The sequence below is a fragment of the Coregonus lavaretus genome (assembly GCF_964263955.1).
Source record: "Coregonus lavaretus genome assembly, chromosome: 24".
Lineage (NCBI taxonomy): Eukaryota > Metazoa > Chordata > Actinopteri > Salmoniformes > Salmonidae > Coregonus > Coregonus lavaretus.
In genome coordinates, this window is record NC_140011.1 from 5,930,599 (window position 1) to 5,953,939 (window position 23,341).

The 23,341-nt window shown below is 43.3% G+C and overlaps 2 protein-coding genes across 6 annotated transcripts in view; one reads left to right on the forward strand and one right to left on the reverse strand.

The window, feature by feature from the left end:
• LOC311099370 (netrin-G2-like) overlaps positions 1-7,554 on the forward strand; it is a gene marked incomplete at its 5' end in the record, with an annotated part of 126,592 nt that extends 119,038 nt beyond the window's left edge. Inside the window, one exon of the mRNA XM_084140080.1 lies at positions 6,453-7,554. Coding sequence (XP_083996206.1) covers positions 6,453-6,682 — 230 coding nt within the window. The 3' untranslated portion in view covers positions 6,683-7,554. The remainder of the gene's footprint in view (positions 1-6,452) is intronic.
• Positions 1,584-21,272, reverse strand: LOC311100030 (putative helicase senataxin). Of its 5 annotated transcripts, none has more exons than XR_014609778.1 (7): positions 21,218-21,272; positions 20,893-20,966; positions 20,488-20,595; positions 19,955-20,139; positions 19,513-19,605; positions 8,104-8,245; positions 1,584-2,126 (listed from the first exon to the last, which is right to left on the reverse strand). XR_014609778.1 is itself a non-coding variant. In XM_084140763.1 (6 exons), exons 3-6 carry the CDS (start codon positions 20,557-20,559, stop codon positions 8,203-8,205), a joined length of 393 nt encoding a protein of 130 aa, XP_083996889.1. In that variant the 5' UTR covers positions 20,560-20,595; positions 20,893-20,966; positions 21,218-21,272; the 3' UTR covers positions 7,832-8,202. The 5 variants fall into 5 exon arrangements, 3 of the variants coding, with proteins under 3 accessions (XP_083996889.1, XP_083996888.1, XP_083996887.1); XR_014609779.1 differs by lacking the exon at positions 1,584-2,126 and adding an exon at positions 7,693-7,796; XM_084140763.1 differs by lacking the exon at positions 1,584-2,126 and having other exon boundaries at positions 7,832-8,245.
• Positions 21,273-23,341: the final 2,069 nt, after the last annotated feature.

The following is a 23,341-nucleotide window of genomic DNA, read 5'->3' on the forward strand; positions in this document are numbered from 1 at the left end:
CAGTGACTTTCAAAACTTTCCAAAACAACAAACCAAGCTCTCCCTCGTTCGGCGTTCAACAGGAAGTTGTATTCGGACAAGCACGCAAAATACAACAGCTGGAGGGATATACTGTATCACGAAATTTGAACACCAATACTGAAACATGGAGAAAGAGTCGGGACCGGTATGTTCGCAATCTGAAAAAGGTGAGGGAGACGAGAAGTGGGGCTGCTGCTGGTGTGTGTCCCACAACTGGATTGGCTTCGTGTTTACGTGAAAGATCGTCAGACAGACACCAATACGCCAGATAAGGTATGTACTCTTGTCATGCAGCCAAGTCCGTTTGTACAGTGTGTGTCTTTGTGATCTTATGTTTAGGAGACCTAGTTAGAACATGTGAAATCAGCTCTTTTCTGGATGGGAGAAATTGTGAGTGGAAAATATTCAGTGCCTGTGTTGTTATCATAATGATTAGCAGGGCTAGTTCAAACATCTGACACACAGGCACTGTGGTGTGTGTGCTAATTAGATTGAGATGTTTATGAAATCAGTTCTTTTGAGTAAGCATTTGAACTCAAAAGGAGCCCATGGAGATGTTTTATGATTTGCTTGCAATGTATTCTAATGTGTTCGCCATCTGCTTGTAGGTGTTGGAGGGGGGTGGTGTTTTGGACGGTTTATCACCTCCCCGGCCTGGTTCATCACCTCCCCGGCCATTTTCCCCAACGCCCAGGCCACTCTCACCAACACTTAATTCACCGTCCAGGCACACCCTTGCTCTCTGCCCTGCAACTCCATCAACCGCCGCCCCATCTCCCCGACCCAGCTCCAGTGGCGGGAAGAGGAAGACAGCTGAGGATCCTTTGGACACTGACATTATGCAACGGGTGGATGAGTTAAAGAAACGGCAGCAGGAGTTACAGAAAGAGCAGCAGGGTCCAGCAAAGGCCGTCTACGACGGCATAGTACCATGGGTGGTGTCTGTTCCTTCTGATCAATGCCTCCCGTTTGTCAGGGACATGACGATGTACTTTCACAGGACCATCGATCAGTACTGTGTCCACTCCGTCCACTCTCGAGTGAGACAGAGCCCTCGGTCTCACCCCAAAAACTGGTGTTGTGGGCTTTTTTCTTATTCACACGTTAAGATGGGGTCTAATTTACTGGGGGGAACATGTTTTTTTTTATATTTCCTTATTTTCTCATTCATTCATTCATTGACTTGTGTTTACTTTGTGTTTTTTCTCTTATTTCCCCTTTCATCACACTTTTCACCTGTGTATTACATTGCGCTATCTTCCTCTTGTGATATTTCCTCTTATGATTGTAAATACATTTCTAAAAGGTCTGCAAATGTCTTTGTCTGGTTATTTGTAGTTATGGCAGAAAATATTTACTGTTCTGAATCAGTCACTCAGTAAACCTGCACTGCCTTGTACATGAGCTACTGTATGTTGATTAGGTAAATGACTTGAGGGTCTAGCCTTATTGTCTACAGCTGGACAGCCATTCATTGAAAGGCCATTACACATAACACAAGGTTAGGTAAATGTCTTGTGGGTCTAGCCTCCCAAAAATATATGGCAAACTAAAGGATGAAGTGACTGTCATTATGGTAGTCTTTATTGTGATTTGTAAAGTGTGAATAAGAAAAACAGCTAATTCCAAACAACAAAACCAAGTGTGTAGCTCACAATATGACATAAACATTTCTGTAGGGTGCTATGCGTGATAGCAGCATCCTGGAAAGACACTTTGACCAGCTGGTGTGAGGAAGAAGTCCTTGTTGTTGCGCACGTCTATAGCAACTTGTTGCCCTGTCTGCCGGCATGTTTTTTGGGTCCAGGAAGCTGGTGTCCCCTTGTACCGCCTGTCTCTACTCTCCCGGACACAGATCCCCAGTGGGTGTGGAGTGGTCAAAAAACATGGGGTGGATGTACCGGGTTGATGACTATGTTGTCAGTGTCTGTGGTGCAAAGGTAGTTGTGGAGGCCTTCACAATGGCTTCAGCTTTCTCTGAGGCAACCTCTCCATCTTGATCCTCCATCTTGCAGCAAGGATCCCAAAGCAGTTCTCTAAAATTATTCTGGCTCTTGAGTGGCGGTAGTTGTAGATCTTCTTGGCGTCATCAAGGCCAGAAGAACCTTGGAATAAAATAAGTGTTTCAATTAGTATTAAACAGAGACATGAAGGCAATCAAATATATACTGTAAAAATGATTGTGTAGCCTATGCTTTGTACATAGGTCTCCATCCTCTTACTGGGGTGCCAGATCACTTTTATGTGAGGTATATAATTATGTTTATATTGGTATAATTTTCAGGTTTACCTTCAGAGGGAATGCTTCGTCGCCCACGAAGATATATGTGACCGACCGGCTCGATTCGGTCTTATGTAGCAACATTTGAAATTGTGTTTTTTACATTGGATAAAAGTAGAGACTCCTAGCTAGAAAATGGTATATCATACACTACAGTTGAGGAACAATGGGAAAGGAATAATTGTTGGCCTAACTTTTTATCCTAATTTGACTTTGGTGCAGGTCATGTTCTTCACATTAACGTCTCTGGTAAACACATACTATATCAAATAAAATCAACGTTTATTTGTCACATGCACAGGATACAGAAGGTGTAGTGAAATGGTTACTTGCATAGTGGAGTCTTGCTAAACAATGCATAGTGGAGTCTAGCTAAACATTGAACCATAAATCCCAACTCATAACGTTACTACCCTGCATGAATCTGCAGGTAGCTAACCAACCAGGTTCAATGTTAGCTAGCTAGCTAACATTAGGCTATAACTAGCAATGCAAATAGCTCTGAGATACGAATAACACTACTACACAGATCATACACGTAACGTTAGCTAGCGAACCAGCCAGCTAACGTTAGCTAGCTAGCTAACAGTATGCTTTAACTTGAAATGAACATAACTTTCTGACAAAATTAGAAACGTATAATATCTGACAATGTAGCTAGCTAGACTATCTTACCCATATACATGGATGTGGGACCTTATATAGACAGGTGTGTGCCTTTCCAAATCATGTCCAATCAACTGAATTTACCACAGGTGGACTCCAATCAAGTTGTAGAATCATCTCAAGGATGATCAATGGAAACATGAGTCACATGAGCTCAACTTCGAGTCTCCTAGCAAAGGGTCTGAATAGTTATGTAAATAAGGTATTTCTGTATTGTGGGGAATTGTGTGTAGAGTGATGACGAAAATAATTAATTTAATACATTTTAGAATAAGGCTGTAACGTAACAAAATGTGGAAAAAGTCAAGGGGTCTGAATACCGAATGCACTGTAAACCAACTAGGCTCGTAATTTCACAATTTTATTCGTATTTACAGATTGCATACAAGTTGCTCCAGGCTCTGTCGTAGCCGGCCGCGACCAGGAGACCCATGGGGCGGCGCACAATTGGCCAAGCGTCGTCCAGGGTAGGGGAGGGACTGGCCGGCAGGGATGTAGCTCAGTTGGTAGAGCATGGCGTTGGTAGAGCATGGTTCGATTCCCACGGGGGGCCAGTATGAAAAATAAAAAAATTATGGATAAGAGCGTCTGCTAAATGACTAAAATGTAAAAATGTTAAATAAGTTTGTTATTAAGGCACATGAAAGTTCACATGTTCCAGAAGGCATTTCTCCCCAAAAACGCATTCTGATAACAAAAAAGGTTTACGTTCAAATGCGCGACATACGCTTAGTTTCCTGACCTCGGTGTTTGGGTCCTCGGCAAGCACTCTGGCCTTGGTAGCGAAAGCTGGCCTGCCATAACTTGGGAGCTGAACTTGCTTCGTGAGAAGATTCCCGTATCTCCCTCCCGACCAAATGCGCCCATGTCGATCATGGTGAAGCGGGACTTTACGTCGCAGACTGCCATCAGAACTGATAATTCCAACGATCCCCAAACTCTCTGGCGAGTTCTGCCAATTTTGCCACAGAGGGATAAGCATCAAAATCCTTCTTCAGGACATGCCAGATAGCCTGGCACACTTCCGTGACGATGGCACAAACTGTTGCGATTCCTAGCTTAACTCACAGCGATACTTTGTGTGCTGCCATTCGCCAAAAACATCAATGCTTCGCATAATTTGGACAAGAGACATGAATTCTCCATAGTCCCCTCTTGTAGTGGTTAGTGGATGAACTTGCCATTTTCTCAGTCGTTTTTTTTTCTTCTACAAGAGCTGTTCAAGCTCTTGCTGTTCAAGATCTAGCAATTGCAATTCATAGAGAGACATGCTTGCTTCTGCGGCTAAAAAGTAGCATCGTAAAGCGTAGAACACATGACTAGCCAGACATGTAACTAGCTAGCTAGTATTTGTCAACAAAAATGCATATAACACCAGATCCGGAAGTTCAAATCTTGTCGCTAGCTACAGTCAAAGAGTGCCCTGGACCCTCTTGCTTGGTAAGCTACTCTGGCACCCCAATCCCTCTAGTGGATATACACTACACAAGGTGGACTTCCTCTCTGGGTGGAACTCAACAACGATGTGGCCAAAGTGCGCGCTGGCCCCAAAAAACGGACTCCACCCTTGCACATCCGCGCATGTCGATCGACGGAGTGGAGCTTGTAGCTGCCTTAACAGTGACTAAGGTTCAGGGCAGGCTACTGGGCGGAGGCCGGTTAATGATGACTGATGATCAGCTTTTATCTCCAGGTCATCAGACTGTTAATCAGTCTCTCGCTCCTAGCTTTGATGCACCTGTACTGTCTCCGCCTTTTAGATGGTAGCAGGGTGAACAGGCAGTGGATCGGGTGGCTGAGTTCCTTGATGATCTTCTTGGCCTTCCTGTGACATCGGGTGCTGTAGATGTCCTGAAGGGCAGGCAGTGTGCCCCCAGTGATGCGTTGCCGTACCAGGTGGTGATACAGCCTGACATAATTATTTTGATGGTGGTGCATCTGTAGAAGTTTGTGAGGGTCTTAGGGGCTAAGCCAAATTTCTTCAGCCTCCTGAGGTTGAAGAGGCGCTGTTGCGCTTTCTTCACCACGGTGTTGGTGTAGAGTGACCATTTCAGGTCCTCAGTGATGTGCATGCCGAGGAACTTGAAGCTTTTGACCCTCTCCATTGCGGTCCCGTCGATGTAGATGGGGGCATGCACTCTCTGCTGTCTCCTGTAGTCCATGATCAGCTCCTTTGTTGTGTTGACGTTGAGGGAAAGGTTATTTTTATGGCACCACTCCGCCAGGGCTCTCACCTCCTCCCTATAGGCCGTCTCGTCGATGTTGGTAATCAGGCCTACCACTGTTGTGTTGTCATCAAACCTGATGATTGAGTTGGAGACGTGCGTAGCCACGCGGTCATGGGTGAACAGGGAGTATAGGACGGGGCTCCCTTGTGGGGCCCCCATGTTGAGGATCAGCATGGCGGAGGTGTTGTTGCTTACCTTCAACACCTGGGGTCGGCCCGTCAGGAAGTTTAGGACTCAGTTGCACAGGGCGGGGGTTCAGACCCAGGGCCCTGAGCTTAGTGATAAGCTTGGAGGGCACTATGATGTTGAAGGCTGAGCTGTAGTCGATGAATAGCATTCTTACATACTGTAGGTATTTCTCTTGTCCAGGTGCGATAAGGCAGTGTGCAGTGCAATGGCAATTGCATTGTCGATGGATCTGTTGGGGCGGTATACAAATTGTAGTGGGTCTAGGTTGTCGGGTAAGGTGGAGGTGATATGATCGTTAACTAGCCTCTTAAGGCACTTCATGATGACAGAAGTGAGTGCCAGGGGGCGAAAGTCATTTAATTCAGTTACCTTCACTTTCTTGGGTAGAGGGAGAATGGTGACATGTTGAAGCAAGTGGGAATTAAAAATAGAGACATAAAAACAAATTAATTCATGAATTAAAGAGACATTCAACTGACCCAGAGAAAATGCATGCTCGAGAAAAACAGAAAAGAAGGCAGGTGTTACTTGTGGCCGAGCCCGAGGCTAGGCTTGGAGAATTCATATTTTCTTCTCTTTTTTTCTTTCCTCCCCCCTCTCTCTCTTTATCTTTACTTTGAATTGCTCCCTTCTCACTACATCCCGCTTCCCCATCTTGTGTTTCTGTGGCAAAACCTCCTCTCTTCTCATCTTCCCCCTCATCGCTCTCACCTTCTATCCTACTACTCTCCTTCTCTTTGCTCCCCATCCTCCTTTTATCTTTCATGAAACCGTCGTTTTGCCACCACATCTCTCCTTTCTCCCTTTCTCCCTCCTCCACCCCCTTTCTCTGCACGTACCATCCCTCTCTCGCTTTTTTCTTCTTCCTCCCTCTCTACCTCCATCCACACCTTCTCTCTCTACCACTTCCTTCACCCCTCTCTCTGCCTCTCTCCCTCCTCCATCCCTCTCTCTGCCTCTCTCCCTCCTCCATGCCTCTCTCCCTCATCCATCCCTCTCTCTGCCTCTCTCCCTCCTCCATCCCTCTCTCTGCCTCTCTCCCTCCTCCATCCCTCTCTCTCCTACAGCTAATGTGTGTGACGAGGAGCTGCTCCTGTGCCAGAATGGTGGGACGTGCTCCCAGAACCAGAAGTGTATCTGTCCTCCAGAGTTTAAGGGCGTGCTGTGCCAACAGTCCCGCTGCGAGGGGGGCAAGGCATGCAACACCGCATCCACCCCCCAACTCCACCTCCTGGCCCCCCTCGTCCTGCTCTGCGTCCTGCTACCCCACCTTCTGGCCACATTAACTGCACACTGAGTCACCTGCTGCACCCTCAAACACAGAAGGAACTGTTGTGTGTCTGGGCAATCCCAGAGAAGGAAGAGTGGGAAAGGCCTGCTAGCTGGCCAAGGACCCTATGAGCACACACAAACCCACACACACATCACAAGACTGTTACTGACTCGGGGGAACCCCCCCTGCTGTGAGAGTAAAACTAGGGGGCAACTGAACAGAGAAAGAGAGAGAGACTTCAGAGAAGACAGAGGAAGACTGAGGAAAATCAAGACAACCAACCCACTGTATCTCCCTTTATACGAGAGAACTAGAGGAATCTCATACCAAAAAGCATTATTATTACTATTAAACGAGCAAATGAGAACACTTTAAATCATTCACTATAAAGAAGAAGGGAGGGAGGAAATGGCTGATGTAACACAAGGACGTTTCCTTTGTCTTTGTTGATTGAGTTAATGCACCCCTCTTCTCTTGAGACCCTGCACTTACTGCTGCGGAAAGACAGACAGGGATTGTGTTTGACTAGACTTGGGAGGAGGGCTGGGGGGCGGGCTAGGTCGTGTTTCGCTGCTGAGTATAAACCAGGTTTCACGACTAAGACTCGAAAACCTGAGACTTGTTATCACCTTCTTCCTTTTTATGCTGCAGTTTTTTTTTATTTCATCACCTTCTTCTGTCAATGTATCTTATGTGCCCACCGACAGACGCTGAGATTATACATTTCATTATTACAATATCCAGAAGGTTATCAATATTAAGATTTTAGTCACCATTATGGTCGTTATAGGAATGAGTGTGTTGCCACTGTTTAGAGAGATTTTATCTTCACACAGTATTCAGGAATAAAACAGAATCTAACATACCAACAGTCTAAAAATAGAGAGTAAAAGAGAGAAAGTATCAATATTATAAGACATTATTTGAATATTTTTTGGAGAGATTATTTTTGTTTGGAGTTATAATAAATTAACTATTCCAAAGGAGCATTTTATTACACTGTAAACTTTACAGTAAATGTGACTTATTTACCTTTGCTTGTACTTTATTGATCCAATTCATTATTTCAAGAGAACAAATGTGTAACTACCAACCGAAACTCTCAGTTGTCTACTCCAGAGTGGAACTGTCTGGATTGCTGAAAAGTGGAAAAGACGACCTCATTCATTGGTATGTAATTTCATTTAGGTCTGACATGTTTTATGCAAATGGTAAAATAATTGACATGATGAGTGACATCAACACACAGATTGAACCATTGGGAATTATGACGAGGAACTGAATCTGTCAAACCACTATGAGATTCACTCATAACGACAGACAACCCCAATGCACATGAGAATACAATCACAAAATGTGAAAAGAAATGCACCATAATGTCCAGACAAAGATTTTCCCCATAAGGTTCTGACAAGATAGTGTTCTCCTCGTAGAAATATACTTACTAGAATGTAAAAAGCGCCCAGACCACTATTTTTTATTTATATGGTTCTCCCACTCTCTCTCTCTCTCTCTCTCTCTCTCTCTCTCTCTCGCAGAGATCATCATCGGCGTGGAAACCCGGGGCTTACGGGGTGGCGTCCTTTACTAAGATAAAAAAAAAAAAACATTTCAGTGAAAGAGTAGTTCCTGGCTTTGGAGTCACTGACATTGTGAGTAAACAGAGAACTATAGGAGAAATGCACCATCACTCTGTAAGGGAGCACATCTAGACAAAAGCACCAATAACACCTGGGTGGAATGCAAAAAAAGGAGGTGGGTGTCAGCATGCAATAAAAAGAAAGACAGAAAGACATTCAGCCGGTGCCAGTGGTAAAATAAAAATCATTAGGTATTCTGTCTGTAAGGCATCTCTATTCTGGGATCAGTTTCAGAAGAAGTCTGCAGTGTTAAAATGAAGAGCAAAGTGGAGATGTAAGTAAGGAGTGAATTGAGACGTGTGGGGGAGTAACTCACAGAATGATCTGGGTGCAGATCAGAGAGCTCAAGGTAGGAGTTGTCCTGGCTGAACCGCACAGATCTAGGATTCAATTATCCTAGCACCAATAAACTCAAGTGTTCGGTGGATGAAAACTATGACCTTACTTAGGGGCAACCAGTAGCGGTGTGTGGGTAAAATCCCTGAGGAAACAAATCCAGGGGAAAAAAGCCATATTACAACCTATGTGTTGTGAGAACTGTGTTGTTTGCTTCATATATTCATATGCCTTGACACCGTGATATATATGCCGCGTTCAAAACAACTGGGAACTCTAAAATCTCAGACTTCAGTGCATTCAAGATAACTGGAAAATCTAGCTCAGACTGGGAAAAATATTTTTGAACGGTCATCCAACTCAGAATTCCAAGTCGGAAACTCAAGCATCTTTCTAGAGCTCCGACTTTCCAACCTAAAGATCACTGATGTCACGATTTGACCTCAATTTTTTCAAAGTTACCAGTTGTCTTGAATGCCGAGACACAGTGGCAGAATAAATTCAACCACACCTTTGTTTCATCCCAAAACCGAAGAGCAACATCTGTCCGGTGGAGTCCACAAAGCATATTGCATGTAACAAACAGTTACATGACCTACAGCTTGGTCAATCAAGTTAACGTTTCTGACATTTTCGGACTACAAAACAAGTATTGATTTAGAACACCAGAGGTTTACCGCAAGTCACAAAGTAAACAGGAGCTGCCTCCACTATTTCAGCACCATTTCAACTTCAACATCAAATCACAGTGACAACTAAAAGATTCCAAAAACAATTTCGTCCAATCAACATAAGCTAAACATGATGTGGCTGTCCATGGTACTGATTTATGTGTGTGTGTGTCTGTGTGCAAGTAGAAAAAACATGTTGACTCACCCTACTTGTAGAGAAACGCCAATGCCATCCTACTCTCTTTCACGTTGCCGAAACAGTCTATGAGTCTGTCATACTACACAATTTTAGTTTTTGTTGTCCTAGGCTACCTGGCTCAAATTCTTGCTCATGGGCCTCCTGAGTGGCACAGTGGTCTAAGGCACTGCATCACAGTGCTTGAGGCATCACTACAGACCTGGGTTCGATTCCAGGCTGTGTCACAGCCGGCCGTGACCGGGAGACCCATGAGGCGGCGCACAATTGGCCCAGCGTCGTCCGGGTTAGGGGAGGGTTTTGCCGGCGTGGATGTCCTTGTACCAACGCGCTCTAGTGACTCCTTGTGTCAGGTCGGGTGCGTGCACGCTGACTTCGGTCACCAGTTGTACGGTATTTCCTCTGACACATTGGTGCGGCTGGCTTCCGGCTTAAGCAAGCAGTGCGGCAGGGTCATGTTTCGGAGGACGCCTCTCCCGAGTCCGTACGGGAGTTGCAGCGATGGGACAAGACTGTAACTACCAATTGGGGTGAAAAAGGGGTACAAAATTAAATCTTGTTCACTAGCCTAACTTCCTTCCATGGGCAATGATTAGCCAGCTAGTTAACAATAGCCTACTACTTCTAGCTACATATTGAATTTATTGTTGGATCAGAATCGCCGTTATAATCATTGGCCAGTACGGAGAATTAAGTAAAACCACAAGTCCAAATCCCTACCTCCATCCATGGCTAATTTAGGAAAGGGACAATTTCAACAAACTAGCTAGCCACCGGAGGACAACAACACAACGAGATGCAACAATTCAAGTTTTTTTCTGTCAATGACGTTTGGCTTGTGATGTGATTGGTGTGAAGCCAAATCCAAACGGGCTTCCCCTGATACTTTTTTTGGTGCGCCAGAGCCATTCACAGTTGAGCTCACTCAGTTTAGCTCAACGATGATTAGCTATTATTGTCAACAACAAAAAATATCAAGGGAGGCCAAATGCTCGCTGGCTTAAATGCCAAGGGGGGCAACACTATCATACTCTTTTTGACCAGACCAGATAGATGGGCTACACAGACAGAGGGGCGGTGTTTCGCTCACTCGGATGCTTTCTCCAGTGAGTTGCATTCAGCCTCTTGCAAATTGAAGGAAAATTATGAAACACAGAGATGAAAGATCAATTATTTTCAATTATTTTCTTGTTCCTACATTTTTGGGAGAAGCCTGGCTTCCCTTGGCATCCATGAACACACGCCAGTGGGGGCAACTTGTACCTTCTTCGATCAAAACTTGAGATTGTGGTATGTGGTGTGGTGAGAGGAGTTAAGGTTATGGTTGTGTGTGTGCATGTGCGTGATAGAGAGAAACAACAATGTAATTATACTTTCTTGTGGATATATTGTCTCACATTCCTACTGCCAAAAGGACCAACCGCACGGACAACCAGTAAAGTACGTTAAAATATAATTTTTACGTACTTTACTGGCTCTCCATGCAGTTGGTCTTTTTGGCGCTAGGAATGTGAGACAATAGAGTGCATTCGGAAAGTATTTGAACCCCTTCACTTTTTCCACATTGTTTACATTACAGCCTTTCTCTAAAATTGATTAAATTATTTTATTCCCCCCTCATTAATCTACACACAAAAGCAAAAGCAGGTATTTAGAAATGTTTGCACATTTATTAAAAATCAAAAACTGAAATATAACATTTACATAAGTATTCAGACCCTTTACTCAGTACTTTGTTGAAGCACCTTTGGCAGCGATCACAGTCTTGAGTCTTCTTGGGTAAGACGCTATAAGCTGGGCACACCTGTATTTGGGGAGTTTCTCCTATTTTTCTCAAACTCTGTCAGGACGGATGGGGAGTCTCTCCAGAGATGTTCGATTGGGTTCAAGTCCGGGCTCTAGCTGGGCCACTCAAGGACATTCAGAGACTTGTCCTGAAGCCACTCCTGTGTTGTCTTGGCTGTGTGCTTAGGGTCGTTGTCCTGTTGGAAGGTGAACCTTTACCCCAGGCTGAGGCCCTGAGCGCTCTGGAGCAGGTATTCATCAAGGATCTCTCTGTACTTTGCTCCGTTCATCTTTGCCTCGATCCTGACTAGTCTCCCTGCCGCTGAAGAACATCCCCACAGCATGATGCTGCCACCACCATGCTTCACCGTAGGGATGGTGCCAGGTTTCCTCCAGACATGACGCTTGGCATTCAGGCCAAAGAGTTCAATCTTGGTTTCATCAGACCAGAGATTCTTGTTTCTCATGGTCTGAGAGTCCTTTAGGTGCCTTTTGGCAAACTCCAAGCGGGCTGTTATGTGCCTTTTACTGAGGAGTGGCTTCCGTCTTGCCACTCTACCATAATGTTGGAGTGCTGCAGAGATGGTTGTTCTTCTGGAAGGTTCTCACATCTCCACAGAGGAACTCCGGAGCTCTGTCAGAGTGACCATCGGGTTCTTGGTCACCTCCCTGACCAAGGCCCTTCTCCCCCAATTGCTCAGCATGGCCAGGCGGCCAGCTCTAGGAAGAGTATTGGTGGTTCCAAACTTCTTCCATTTTGGAATGATGGATGCCACTTTGTTCTTGGGGACCTTACATGCTGCAGACATTTTCGGTACCCTTCCCCAGATCTGTGCCTCGACACAATCCTGTCTCGGAGCTCTACGGACAATCCCTTGACCTCATGGCTTGGTTTTTGCTCTGACATGCAATGTCAACTGTGGGACCTTATAAATCATGTCCAATTGAATTCACCACAGGTGGACTCCAATCAAGTTGTAGAAACATCTCAAGGATGATCAACTGAAACAGGATGCACCTGAGCTCAATTTCGAGTCTCATATTAAAGGGACTGAATACTTATTTAAATAAGGTATTTCTGCTAGTTTTTTTTTTACATACATTTGTAAACATTTATAAAAACCTGTTTTCGCTTTGTCATTATGGGGTATTGTGTGTAGATTGATGAGGAAAAAAGTTATTTAATCAATTTTAGAATAAGACTGTAACATAACAAAATGTGGAAAAAGTCAATGGGTCTGAATACTTTACGTATGCACTGTATATCCACAGGAAAGTATAATTACATAAACCTTTCAAAGCGCTAATAATGAGTTCAGATTTATATCACCTGAAGCATGCGCAAAACCATGTAAACACTTGCATGAGCTTGGCAAGTATGCATGCATCTTATGCATGTATTTTGATATTGTGTGCATGCTTCAGGTGATAGAAATCTGAATGCAGTACCAGCGCTTTGAAACGTTTATGTAATTATACTTTCCTGTGGATACAGTGAGCTCTGCTGTTGTTTTAGCTCTGTATTCCAGCACTTTGGATTTGAAATGATACAATGACTATGAGGTTAAAGTGCAGACTGTCTGCTTTAATTTGAGGGTGTTTTCATACATATCGGGTGAATCATTTAGAAATTACAGCACTTTTTGTACATAGTCCCCCCATTTTAGGGGACCAAAAGTATTGGGACAAATGCACTTATATGTGTATTAAAGTAGTCAAGAAGTTTAGTATTCCTAGCATGCAATGATTACATCAATGTTTCAGATTATTTTGTGCCCAATAGAAATTAATGGTAAATAATGTATTGTGACACTTCTACATTAATGTGGATCCTACCGTGATTACGGATAGTCCTGAATGAATCATGAATAATGATGACTGAGAAAGTTAGACACACACATGTCATACCCCCCCAAAATGCTAACCTCCCCTGTTATTGTAATGGTGAGAGGTTAGTGTGTCTTGGTGGTATGATATTTGTGCGTCTGTAACCTTCTCACTCATCATTATTCACGATTCTTTCAGGACTATCTGTAATCATGGTAGCATCCACATTAATGTAGAATTGTTTAGAAACATATTATATTCATATTTACAATAAAAGTGACTCCAAAATGACAATAAATTATTTATCATTAATTTCGATTGGACACAAAATAATCTGAAACAACCAAAACAAACAGGATTCCCAAAAACAGAACAAACTACCAAAAAACTACCAACACAAAATTCTAAAAATAAACTAAACTAAATCAAACAAATTTTCAGTTTTAAAAAATGTAAGAAATCTGATCCCTACACAGGTTCAAGGGTCTTCTGGCGCCAGTACTCCTTGCAAGTCTCAGATGTAAAATCCTGAAGTCCCAAAAACATTTCTGCCGCAGCCACAATAATGTCCAGTTTCTTAGACTTCTTTGAGACTTGTGCCATTCAGTTTACAACTGTGGCAATGAACGCCACAAAATTCATATTTTTAACACACAGGGTATCTTTCGACTGGCAGCAAAAATGTACTATAGGCTGTGGTGCATCCACTACCATATCTTTACTAGCATCACTTGTTCGCTCAATTATTTTAATGACCTCCGCATAGGACATTAAATTGACCGCTCAAACTTTTGTCACCTCAATCTCCTTTACCCTTACAGGGCATTCCAGGAACTCGGGATCATGATCCCCACCACAATTGCAACACTGTTGTCCTTCTACACACCGTTCTTCAGTATACTCTGTCCATCTGCACATACTTGAAACATGGCCAAATTCTTTACAATTCTTACACTGCAGTGGTTTGGGGACGAAAGCCCTTACAGCGTATCTTACATACAGTAACCAAGCTTCACATGAGTAGGTATTTGCTCTTCATCAAAAAACAACAGGACCGACAGACTTTCTTCTTTTTCCCATTCACCTAGCTGGTCAGACGTCGGGCACGAACCACAGGAATTATCTTCAGGTATTCAACCTGTACATGCGTTGTCACCCCTGAGATGACTCCTTTGACGGGTGCTCTACTCCGATGTTCAAAACACAAAACTTCTGTTGTCCGGATTCTTTTGAGGCTCACTGCAATCATCCTCTGTTCTTCAGAAATACAATTAATCAAAATAAAACCACTCCTGATCACTCTGACAGAACCCACTTTTCCCAACGCATACTTCACCATTTGACACCTCAAACGGGTCTCCCACATATGCATCCTTACTCAAACACATCCCAACAAGAAGCGATTCATTCACACGTATCCTCCACTCCAATTTTAGACAATCTCCTTTTTGTTCCAGTTTTCGATACTACTGTTGTCCATTCAGAACATTCGTCTTCACCAACTTTGCTCGACGCGCTGCTTGATTCGAACTCAGCATCCACTTCCGCCATCTTTCTCTACCTATCCTCCAGGCTCCTCTGTCCACCTCTCAAAATGAATGGGGAAAGAATAGGGTTTTGTAATAAACGCCGAAAATAAGGTCTGAGGTTACCACAGACCGTATTTTCGGCCTTTATCCAAAAACCCTACAAAAACTGCATTAATTTTCCCATAGACTTTGTTCAACGAACCATGGCGGAATTAGTGCCTACAAAACGACACCATTACTATTGCTCTCTATTACTCCTCATCAAAACCTGCTGCTGCCCCCTAGGGATGGGATGTGGAAGTTTACTGTCTACCTGTGCCAAATGAAAGACACATGAAACAAAATGTACCTTTTATTTTCACCTCTTTTGGCAGTAGTTCAGAAAAACAAACCATACAATGTTGACCATGGTCATTTTAGATTTTATTCTGTCTCTCACTGTTCAAATAAACCTACCATTAAAATTATAGACTGATCATGTCTTTGTCAGTGGGCAAACGTACAAAATCAGCAGGGGATCAAATACTTTTTTCCCTCACTGTATAAGAAATCCCGCTATGCCCTCTGACGAACCATCAAACAGGCAAAGAATCAATACAGGCATAAGATTGAATCCTACTATACCGGCTCCGACGCTCGTCGGATGTGGCAGGGCTTGCAAACTATTACGGACTACAATGGAAGCCCAGCCGCGAGCTGCCCAGTGACAAGAGCATACCAGATGAGCTAAATGACTTCTATGCACACTTCGAGGCAAGCAACACTGAAGCATGCATGAGAGCACCAGCTGTTCCGGACTAATGTGTGATCACGCTCGCCATAGCCGATGTGAGTAAGACCTTTACACAGGTCAACATTCACAAGGCCGCATGGCCAGATGGATTACCAGGACGTGTACTCCGAGCATGCGCTGACCAACTGGCAAGTGTCTTCACTGACATTTTCAACCTGTCCCTGGCCGAGTCTGTAATACCTACATGTTTCAAGCAGACTACCATTGTCCCTGTGCCCAAGAACACTAAGGTAACCTGCCTAAATGACTACCGACCCGTAGCACTCACGTCTGTAGCCATGAAGTGCTTTGAAAGGCTGGTCATGGCTCACATCAACACCATCAGCCCAGAAACCCTAGACCCACTCCAATTTGCATACCGCCCCAACAGATCTACAGATGACACAATCTCTATTGCAATCCACACTGCCCTTTCACACCTGGTCAAAAGGAACACATACGTGAGAATGGTTTTCATTAACTACAGCTCAGCGTTTAACACCATGGTGCCTCAAAGCTCATCACTAAGCTAAGGACCCTGGGACTATACACCTCCCTCTGCAACTGGATCCTGGACTTCCTGACGGGTCGCCCCCAGGTGGTAAGGGTAGGCAACAACACATCTGCCACGCTGATCCTCAACACCGGGGCCCCTCAGGGGTGCGTGCTTAGTCCCCTCCTGTACTCCCTGTTCACCCATGACTGCGTGGCCAAGCACGACTCCAACACCATCATTAAATTTGCCGACGACACAACAGTGGTAGGCCTGATCACCGACAACAATGAGACAGCCTATAGGGAGGAGGTTAGAGACCTGGCAGTGTGGTGCCAGCACAATAACCTCTCCCTCAACGTGATCAAGACAAAGGAGATGATTGTGGACTACAGAAAAAGGAGCGCCGAGTACGCCCCCATTCTCATTGACGGGGCTGTGGTGGAGCAGGTTGAGAGCTTCACGTTTCTTGGTATCCACATCACCAACAAACTATCATGGTCCAAACACACCAAGACAGTCGTGAGGAGGGCACAACAATGCCTATTCCCCCTCATGAGACTGAAAAGACCTAGCATTGGTCCTCAGATCCTCAAAAAGTTATACAGCTCCACCATCGAGAGCATCCTTACTGGTGCATCACCGTCTGGTATGGCAACTGCTCGGCCTCTGACCGCAAGGCGCTACAGAGGGTAGTGCGTACGGCCCAGTACATCACTGGGGCTAAGCTTCCTGCCATCCAGGACCTCCAGGCGGTGTCAGAGGAAGGCCCTAGAAATTGGCATCATGATGAAGGAAAAGTAGGTGGATATATTGAAGCAACATCTCAAGACATCAGTCAGGAAGTTAAAGCTTGGTCGCAAATGAGTCTTCCAAATGGACAATGACCCCAAGCATACTTCCAAAGTTGTGGCAAAATGGCTTAAGGACAACAAAGTCAAGATATTGGAGTGGCCATCACAAAGCCCTGACCTCAATCCTATGGAACATTTGTGGGCAGAACTGAAAAAGCATGTGCGAGCAAGGAGGCCTACAAACCTGACTTCGTTACACCAGCTCTGTCAGGAGGAATGGGCCAAAATTCACCCAACTTATTGTGGGAAGCTTGTTGAAGGCTACCTGAAATGTTTTGACCCAAATTAAACAATTTAAAGGCAATGCTACCAAATACTAATTGAGTGTATGTAAACTTCTGACCCACTGGGAATGTGATGAAAGAAATAAAAGCTTAAATAAATCATTCTCTCTACTATTATTCTGACATTTCACATTCTTAAAATAAATTGGTGATCCTAACTGACATAAAACAGGGAATATTTACTAGGATTAAATGTCAGGAATTGTGAAAAACTGAGTTTAAATGTATTTGGCTAAGGTGTATGTAAACTTCCGACTTCAACTGTACATATTACCTCAATTACCTCAACTAACCTGTACCCCCGCACATTGACTCGGTACCGGTACCCCCTGTATATAGCCATGTTATTGTTGTTGCTCTTTTATTTGTTTATTTTATTTAGTAAATATTTTCTTAACTCTTATTTTTCTTAAAACTGCATCGTTGGTTAAGGGCTTCTTAGTAACCATTTCACGGTAAGGTCTACACCTGTTGTATTCGGCGCAAGTGACAAATACAATTTGATTAGATTTTTGTGAGTGTGACACATTTCTGGGATATTTTGTTTTCGCTCATGAAACATGGGACCAACACTTTACATGTTGCGTTTATATTTTTGTTCAGTATACTTTGCACTTAATATTATATGTTTAAAGTCGAAATAGAATGCAGTGTGCACTTAAAATTAAAGGTATTCATTAGCTATTATGTTAGGTGGGCTGCACTACTAATAAATAACCAGGTATCAAACATTGAGCACCCGAGACCATCGTCTTGGTGCTTTTATAAAGTAATTATCATATCTATACAAATGCAGAGTAGGCAAGGAAATTATGAGATTGAGAAATTATGAAATGACAACCAAAACATTTAAGGATTATGAAAATATATGAATGGAAAGAATATGAACGATAGTCCAGAAGTAGCAGGCACTGTGCATTAACCTGGTTACCTCTCAGTAATATAAACTCACTGTAAACTTGTGCCACCATTACAAAAAAAGGCCCTGTCACTACTATCCCAATGATTGGCAGTTGAATACAGATTGGCCAAGGGCAAATCCACACATTCAAAAATCAAATCAAATCAAATGTTATTGGTCACATACACATTTATAGCAGATGTTATTGCGGGTGTAGCGAAATGCTTGTGTTCCTAGCGCCAACATTGCAGTAGTATCTAACAATTCACAACAATCTAAAAGTAAAAGAATAGAATTAAGAAATATATAAATATTAGGATGAGCCATAACAGTCAAGCCATAATGGTAATTAATAGAGTTTATTATAAAAAATAAAATTTACTGACTTATGAATGATACAACAGCATCGTATTGCTACTTGATATTTCTTAAGCATTCCCTGGTGAAAACAGTGATATTGGTCACAAACCGGACAGATTTGGAGAACTACACTACTCTGAGGAGTCATCTCTCTCTTTCTCCCTATTTCTCTCATTCCCTTTCTCTGAAAACACACAAATAAAAACAAACCAAACAGAGTCAGTGATCAGTCCTCATCTCTTTGCCCTCTTGGAGTGTGTGGGTGGGATCAATTATTGATTCATCCAGTTTATCAATAGAGATTTACCATTCAAATAAATGACTGCCATTATGTTGTTATGTAGTTACATTGGTAAAAACAAAGTCAAATTAATTGATTGGATAATTGATTCATTAATGCATTCATGGCTGTCTGAATAATTTGACATCAAATTTCAAATGTAATGATATTGAACTCAAAACGTGCCCAACGATTGAGTAGAGCAGTTCCTGAGTTTATCTGTCTGGATCAAGTGCCATTCTGTGACTTTGGCTAATTGTCACGACTTCCTCCGAAGCTGCCTCTCCTCCTTGTTCGGGCAGGCTTTGGCGTTCGTCATCACTGGCCTTCTAGCCACTGCCGCTCCATATCGCATCATTCCATTTGTCTTGTCTTGTCAATTACACACACCTGGTTCATATTCCCCTCATTAGTACATGTATAAGTGTTCCTTCTGCCCCCCTTGTCCTTGTGGGTGATTGTTATTTGTGAGTTGAGTGTAGCTCGGTTGAGCTACCCGTACCTTGTATTTCCGGGGATATTGTTCCCCGTGTGCCTGTATTTTGTTGTCGCTATCCAGCGTAACTGTGTCCTACGGAATAAACTCTGTATTCGGTGATTTACCCTCCTGCGCCTGACTCTCACACTAATACAGCTTTTTTTGCTGTCGTATCGTTAAGGTGTCATTTTGGTATAGAGTATCGTGATGGTATTGAGTATCGTGATGCTAACCCTTTTATCGTTATTGAAGTCAAAATTCTGGTATCGTGACTACACTTCCTCAACCTATCCAGTAAGAACTCATTTATTTTTTAATTTTAAAACGTTTAACAGCAACTCTGGAGTAAACAACCTAAACACAGAACACTGGGTTGGGATGAAGCGTGAGGCCTATAGTAGAACTAAATATGACAACTCATAGGACCATGATCCAGAGCTTTTCTTACTCTCTCTCCTTGACCTCCTGGCTGTCGTTCACGTCAAACACCTGGTAGGGCTGGATGGGCCAGCCGAAGTTCGCCCTTCTCTCTGCGGTCTCACTGAAGAAGGGAACAAACACTTAATATTTAACACAGTTATTTTTACCACAATATTTTAACACTTAATTTCTTAACACTTATTTTTGTAACACTGAATGTTTTTTTTAACACGTAATATTATTGAACACTTAAAATGTAACACTTACTATTGTTTACCCCTTAATGTTTTTTAACACTTAGTGGTTAACACAACACTTTTACTCAATGACAGGTGCACTACATTGGAATTACATATGGTTTAGAATCTCTCAAGCTTTAGGAACATGAAAACACGACAATAACTACACCATTAGTTCCTATCGAATAATGACAGTGTGTTTAAACGGGGAGGGAGGGGGAGGGAGCCTACTTGTCGGTTTTGAGGGACTTGTGGTAGATGTGCTTGGAAGGGAACTCGCAGATGTTGGGGTGCATGCGGTACTGGTAGCTGAGGAAGCCCACTGAGCTGGGCATCTTGTTCTCCTTACAGGAGTGATGCAGGTTGGTCACCAGCGGAGCCTTCAGAAACTGGCTATACTTCAACTCCCTCGCCCTCTGACAGAGGAAAAACCATAGATATAAATGCAATTACATTAAGTTAGTTCTATGGAAAAAACAAACACCCAGAAGAACACACTGTCATTATTTCATTATCAGTCACAATCATTAAACTGTAAGCATCTCTTGTAGGTGTATTGGAATTTAGAATGTTAATGTTTTGAGTTGGTATTCTAAGGAATTTTCTCGTTTTATAGTTCAACCAAATTACAAAATGACCATTGTTTCCATAGACTGCAATTATTTTGCAATTTGGGTGAACTACTCCTTTAAAAAAGTAAGACCATGTTTGGAGATGTTGACATGTTCAACATGTCAACATACTGAAAGTGAGAGCTGCAGTACCTGGGAGATGACAGTAGGGGGCAGCTGATCGGATTCTCCCACAAGGATGAGGGATTTGCAGCGGTAGAGCATGGGAATGAGTGTCTCCGTCTCGGTGGTCTGCCCTGCCTGCACACAGTGCCATGGGGACACAGCAAACACAAAGGCAAGTGGTTGGTCCTCACAGTCATACAGAGCGAGTAGAGGAGATGCAGTCAAACTGGGTAAGACTGGGGTTCCACAGGGCTTGCAAGCTTTTATTCCAATCAAGTACTATACACCTTATTCAACTAACCATCAAGCCATCAGTTCGTTGAATCAGGTGTGTTACAGCACTGGACAAGAACAAAAGCTTGCACACCGTGTATCACCATGACCACATGACTATTTAAATGCAGCCAAACTAAAGGAGCTACAAATTCTGACCTCGTCCACGATGACGCAGCTGAAGGGTTCATGTCCCAGGCACAGGGCTGGGTCTCCTGTTTCCTAATGCGAGACTATGGGAGAAAGACAGGGAAGGAAGAAGAGGAAAGAGGTCAAAAAAAGAGAGACGGGAAATAGAACAGAACGCGAGAGAGCTGAGAGAAAGAGGCATTTCTAATGAGATTTCTCTCCCCAAAGCAGTTTTTTTACATCCCCTTCAATTCTGAATAATAATATCTCTCCTCTTATCTGATAAGCCCTTATACGCATGACAAAGTTGCTAACATCTGTATGCATATAATGGTAATGTGGTACAGTGCCTTACCTGTTTGAGCTCGTGGCTGAGTCTGTCTCTTTCGGAGCAGTCTGGACTTTGCTCTGCCAGCTCATGGTACTACACACCAGCCAATAAGGGAGGGAGGAAATGAAAGAGAGAAACCATGAACAACAACTCTGAACAATGCAAAACCAAGTATTAGGATATTAATGGGATTTGCAGTTCCTAACACATGTCTGAGCCGAGGTCCACATTGATTATGAGTAAGACCAAAGTGTATGACTAGAGCTTTGAATAGTTTTGGTAACTGTAGGTCGGTGGCTAGCCCTCTAGCGGCCCCTGCTGGCGAAAGCCTGTGGTTACCATTTGCTCAGTCTGGCAGTTTGGGCAACATCTTGGAGATCTTCTTGATGCTCTCAACTAGCTGCACTCTGCGTTGGTGGACGTCTGCGTCCTCTGACATCAGTGCTTTGATTATACAGAGGAACACAGGGAAATTATATCAATGTTTATATTTAACAATGCTTTTAGCCAAGGTTGTGTTCAGTAGGAAAGGAACAGGAGCAAGCTGAAAAAAATAGAAATGTCCAGAAACAAGACAAACAGCGTACCTCAGAGAAAAGATTTTGCAGCAGGCCCACAATGGTTTTGCTCTTTCCTGTTCCTGGGGGTCCGTGTATCAGGCAGATTTTAGGGGTGCGCTGCTGGTTTCTGATGATGGACATACTGGTTCTCACCGCCCTCATCTGGCCTGGGTTGTAACCCTGGGACAAACATATCATATAGACGTATTGCTTACATACAATTACTAGGAAACCTGTATACAAGGCAATTATAACACATGCATGGGCCACCTGATATAAAAACAAAACATTTGACAGATTTACAATTGGCCATGTCATATTTACAAGTAAAGAAACAACGCAAATTCCAATTATTTGCATGTCGATAAAGACTCACTGGAGTCACACAAATCCTCTCTAGTTGGTTACCCAATAGTTCCACAAGGGAATAACTTAACTTTTAAAAAACGCCAAACTCTCCCTATTGTAGGGGGGAAATGAACATATTTACCTGCCTGTTTACTATATATCGATAGATAACAACTATATGCTTAAACATTGGTAAAGAGGTTTTCATAACTTGCAATACTGTGCTTCTGAGAAAGGATGGTTCTCTCTTTCTGCTCCCTGCAGCTGGTCTGGGCCTATCGTCAAGGACATGGGGCGACTCAGAGATAACCTGCCACTCGAGATAGAGATAAACTTGAGGAACAGATAGACCTGTATTGTTTCTATTTCTCTTTGCTTCTGAGTAACCTGGTCACACGGCATAAGACAAAGAGCCTCTGAGAAGTGACCACAGTGTCTCAGCCCATCCTGTTTCTTCTCATACAGTGGGGAGAACAAGTATTTGATACACTGCCGATTTTGCAGGTTTTCCTACTTACAAAACATGTAGAGGTCTGTAATTTTTAACATAGGTAAACTTCAACTGTGAGAGACGGAATCTAAAACAAAAATCCAGAAAATCACATTGTATGATTTTTAAGTAATTAATTTGCATTTTATTGCATGACATAAGTATTTGATCACCTACCAACCAGTAAGAATTCCGGCTCTCACAGACCTGTTAGTTTTTCTTTAAGAAGCCCTCCTGTTCTCCACTCATTACCTGTATTAACTGCACCTGTTTGAACTCGTTACCTGTATAAAAGACACCTGTCCACACACTCAATCAAACAGACTCCAACCTCTCCACAATGGCCAAGACCAAAGAGCTGTGTAAGGACATCAGGGATAAAATTGTAGACCTGCACAAGGCTGGGATGGGCTACAGGACAATAGGCAAGCAGTTTGGTGAGAAGGCAACAACTGTTGGCGCAATTATTAGAAAATGGAAGAAGTTCAAGATGACGGTCAAGCCAAGCCAGCGCATGTCCAGGCCCGTCTGAAGTTTGCCAATGACCATCTGGATGATCCAGAGGAGGAATGAGAGAAGGTCATGTGGTCTGATGAGACAAAAATATAGCTTTTTGGTCTAAACTCCACTTGCCGTGTTTGGAGGAAGAAGAAGGATGAGTACAACCCCAAGAACACCATCCCAACCGTGAAGCATGGAGGTGGAAACATCATTCTTTGGGGATGCTTTTCTGCAAAGGGGACAGGACGA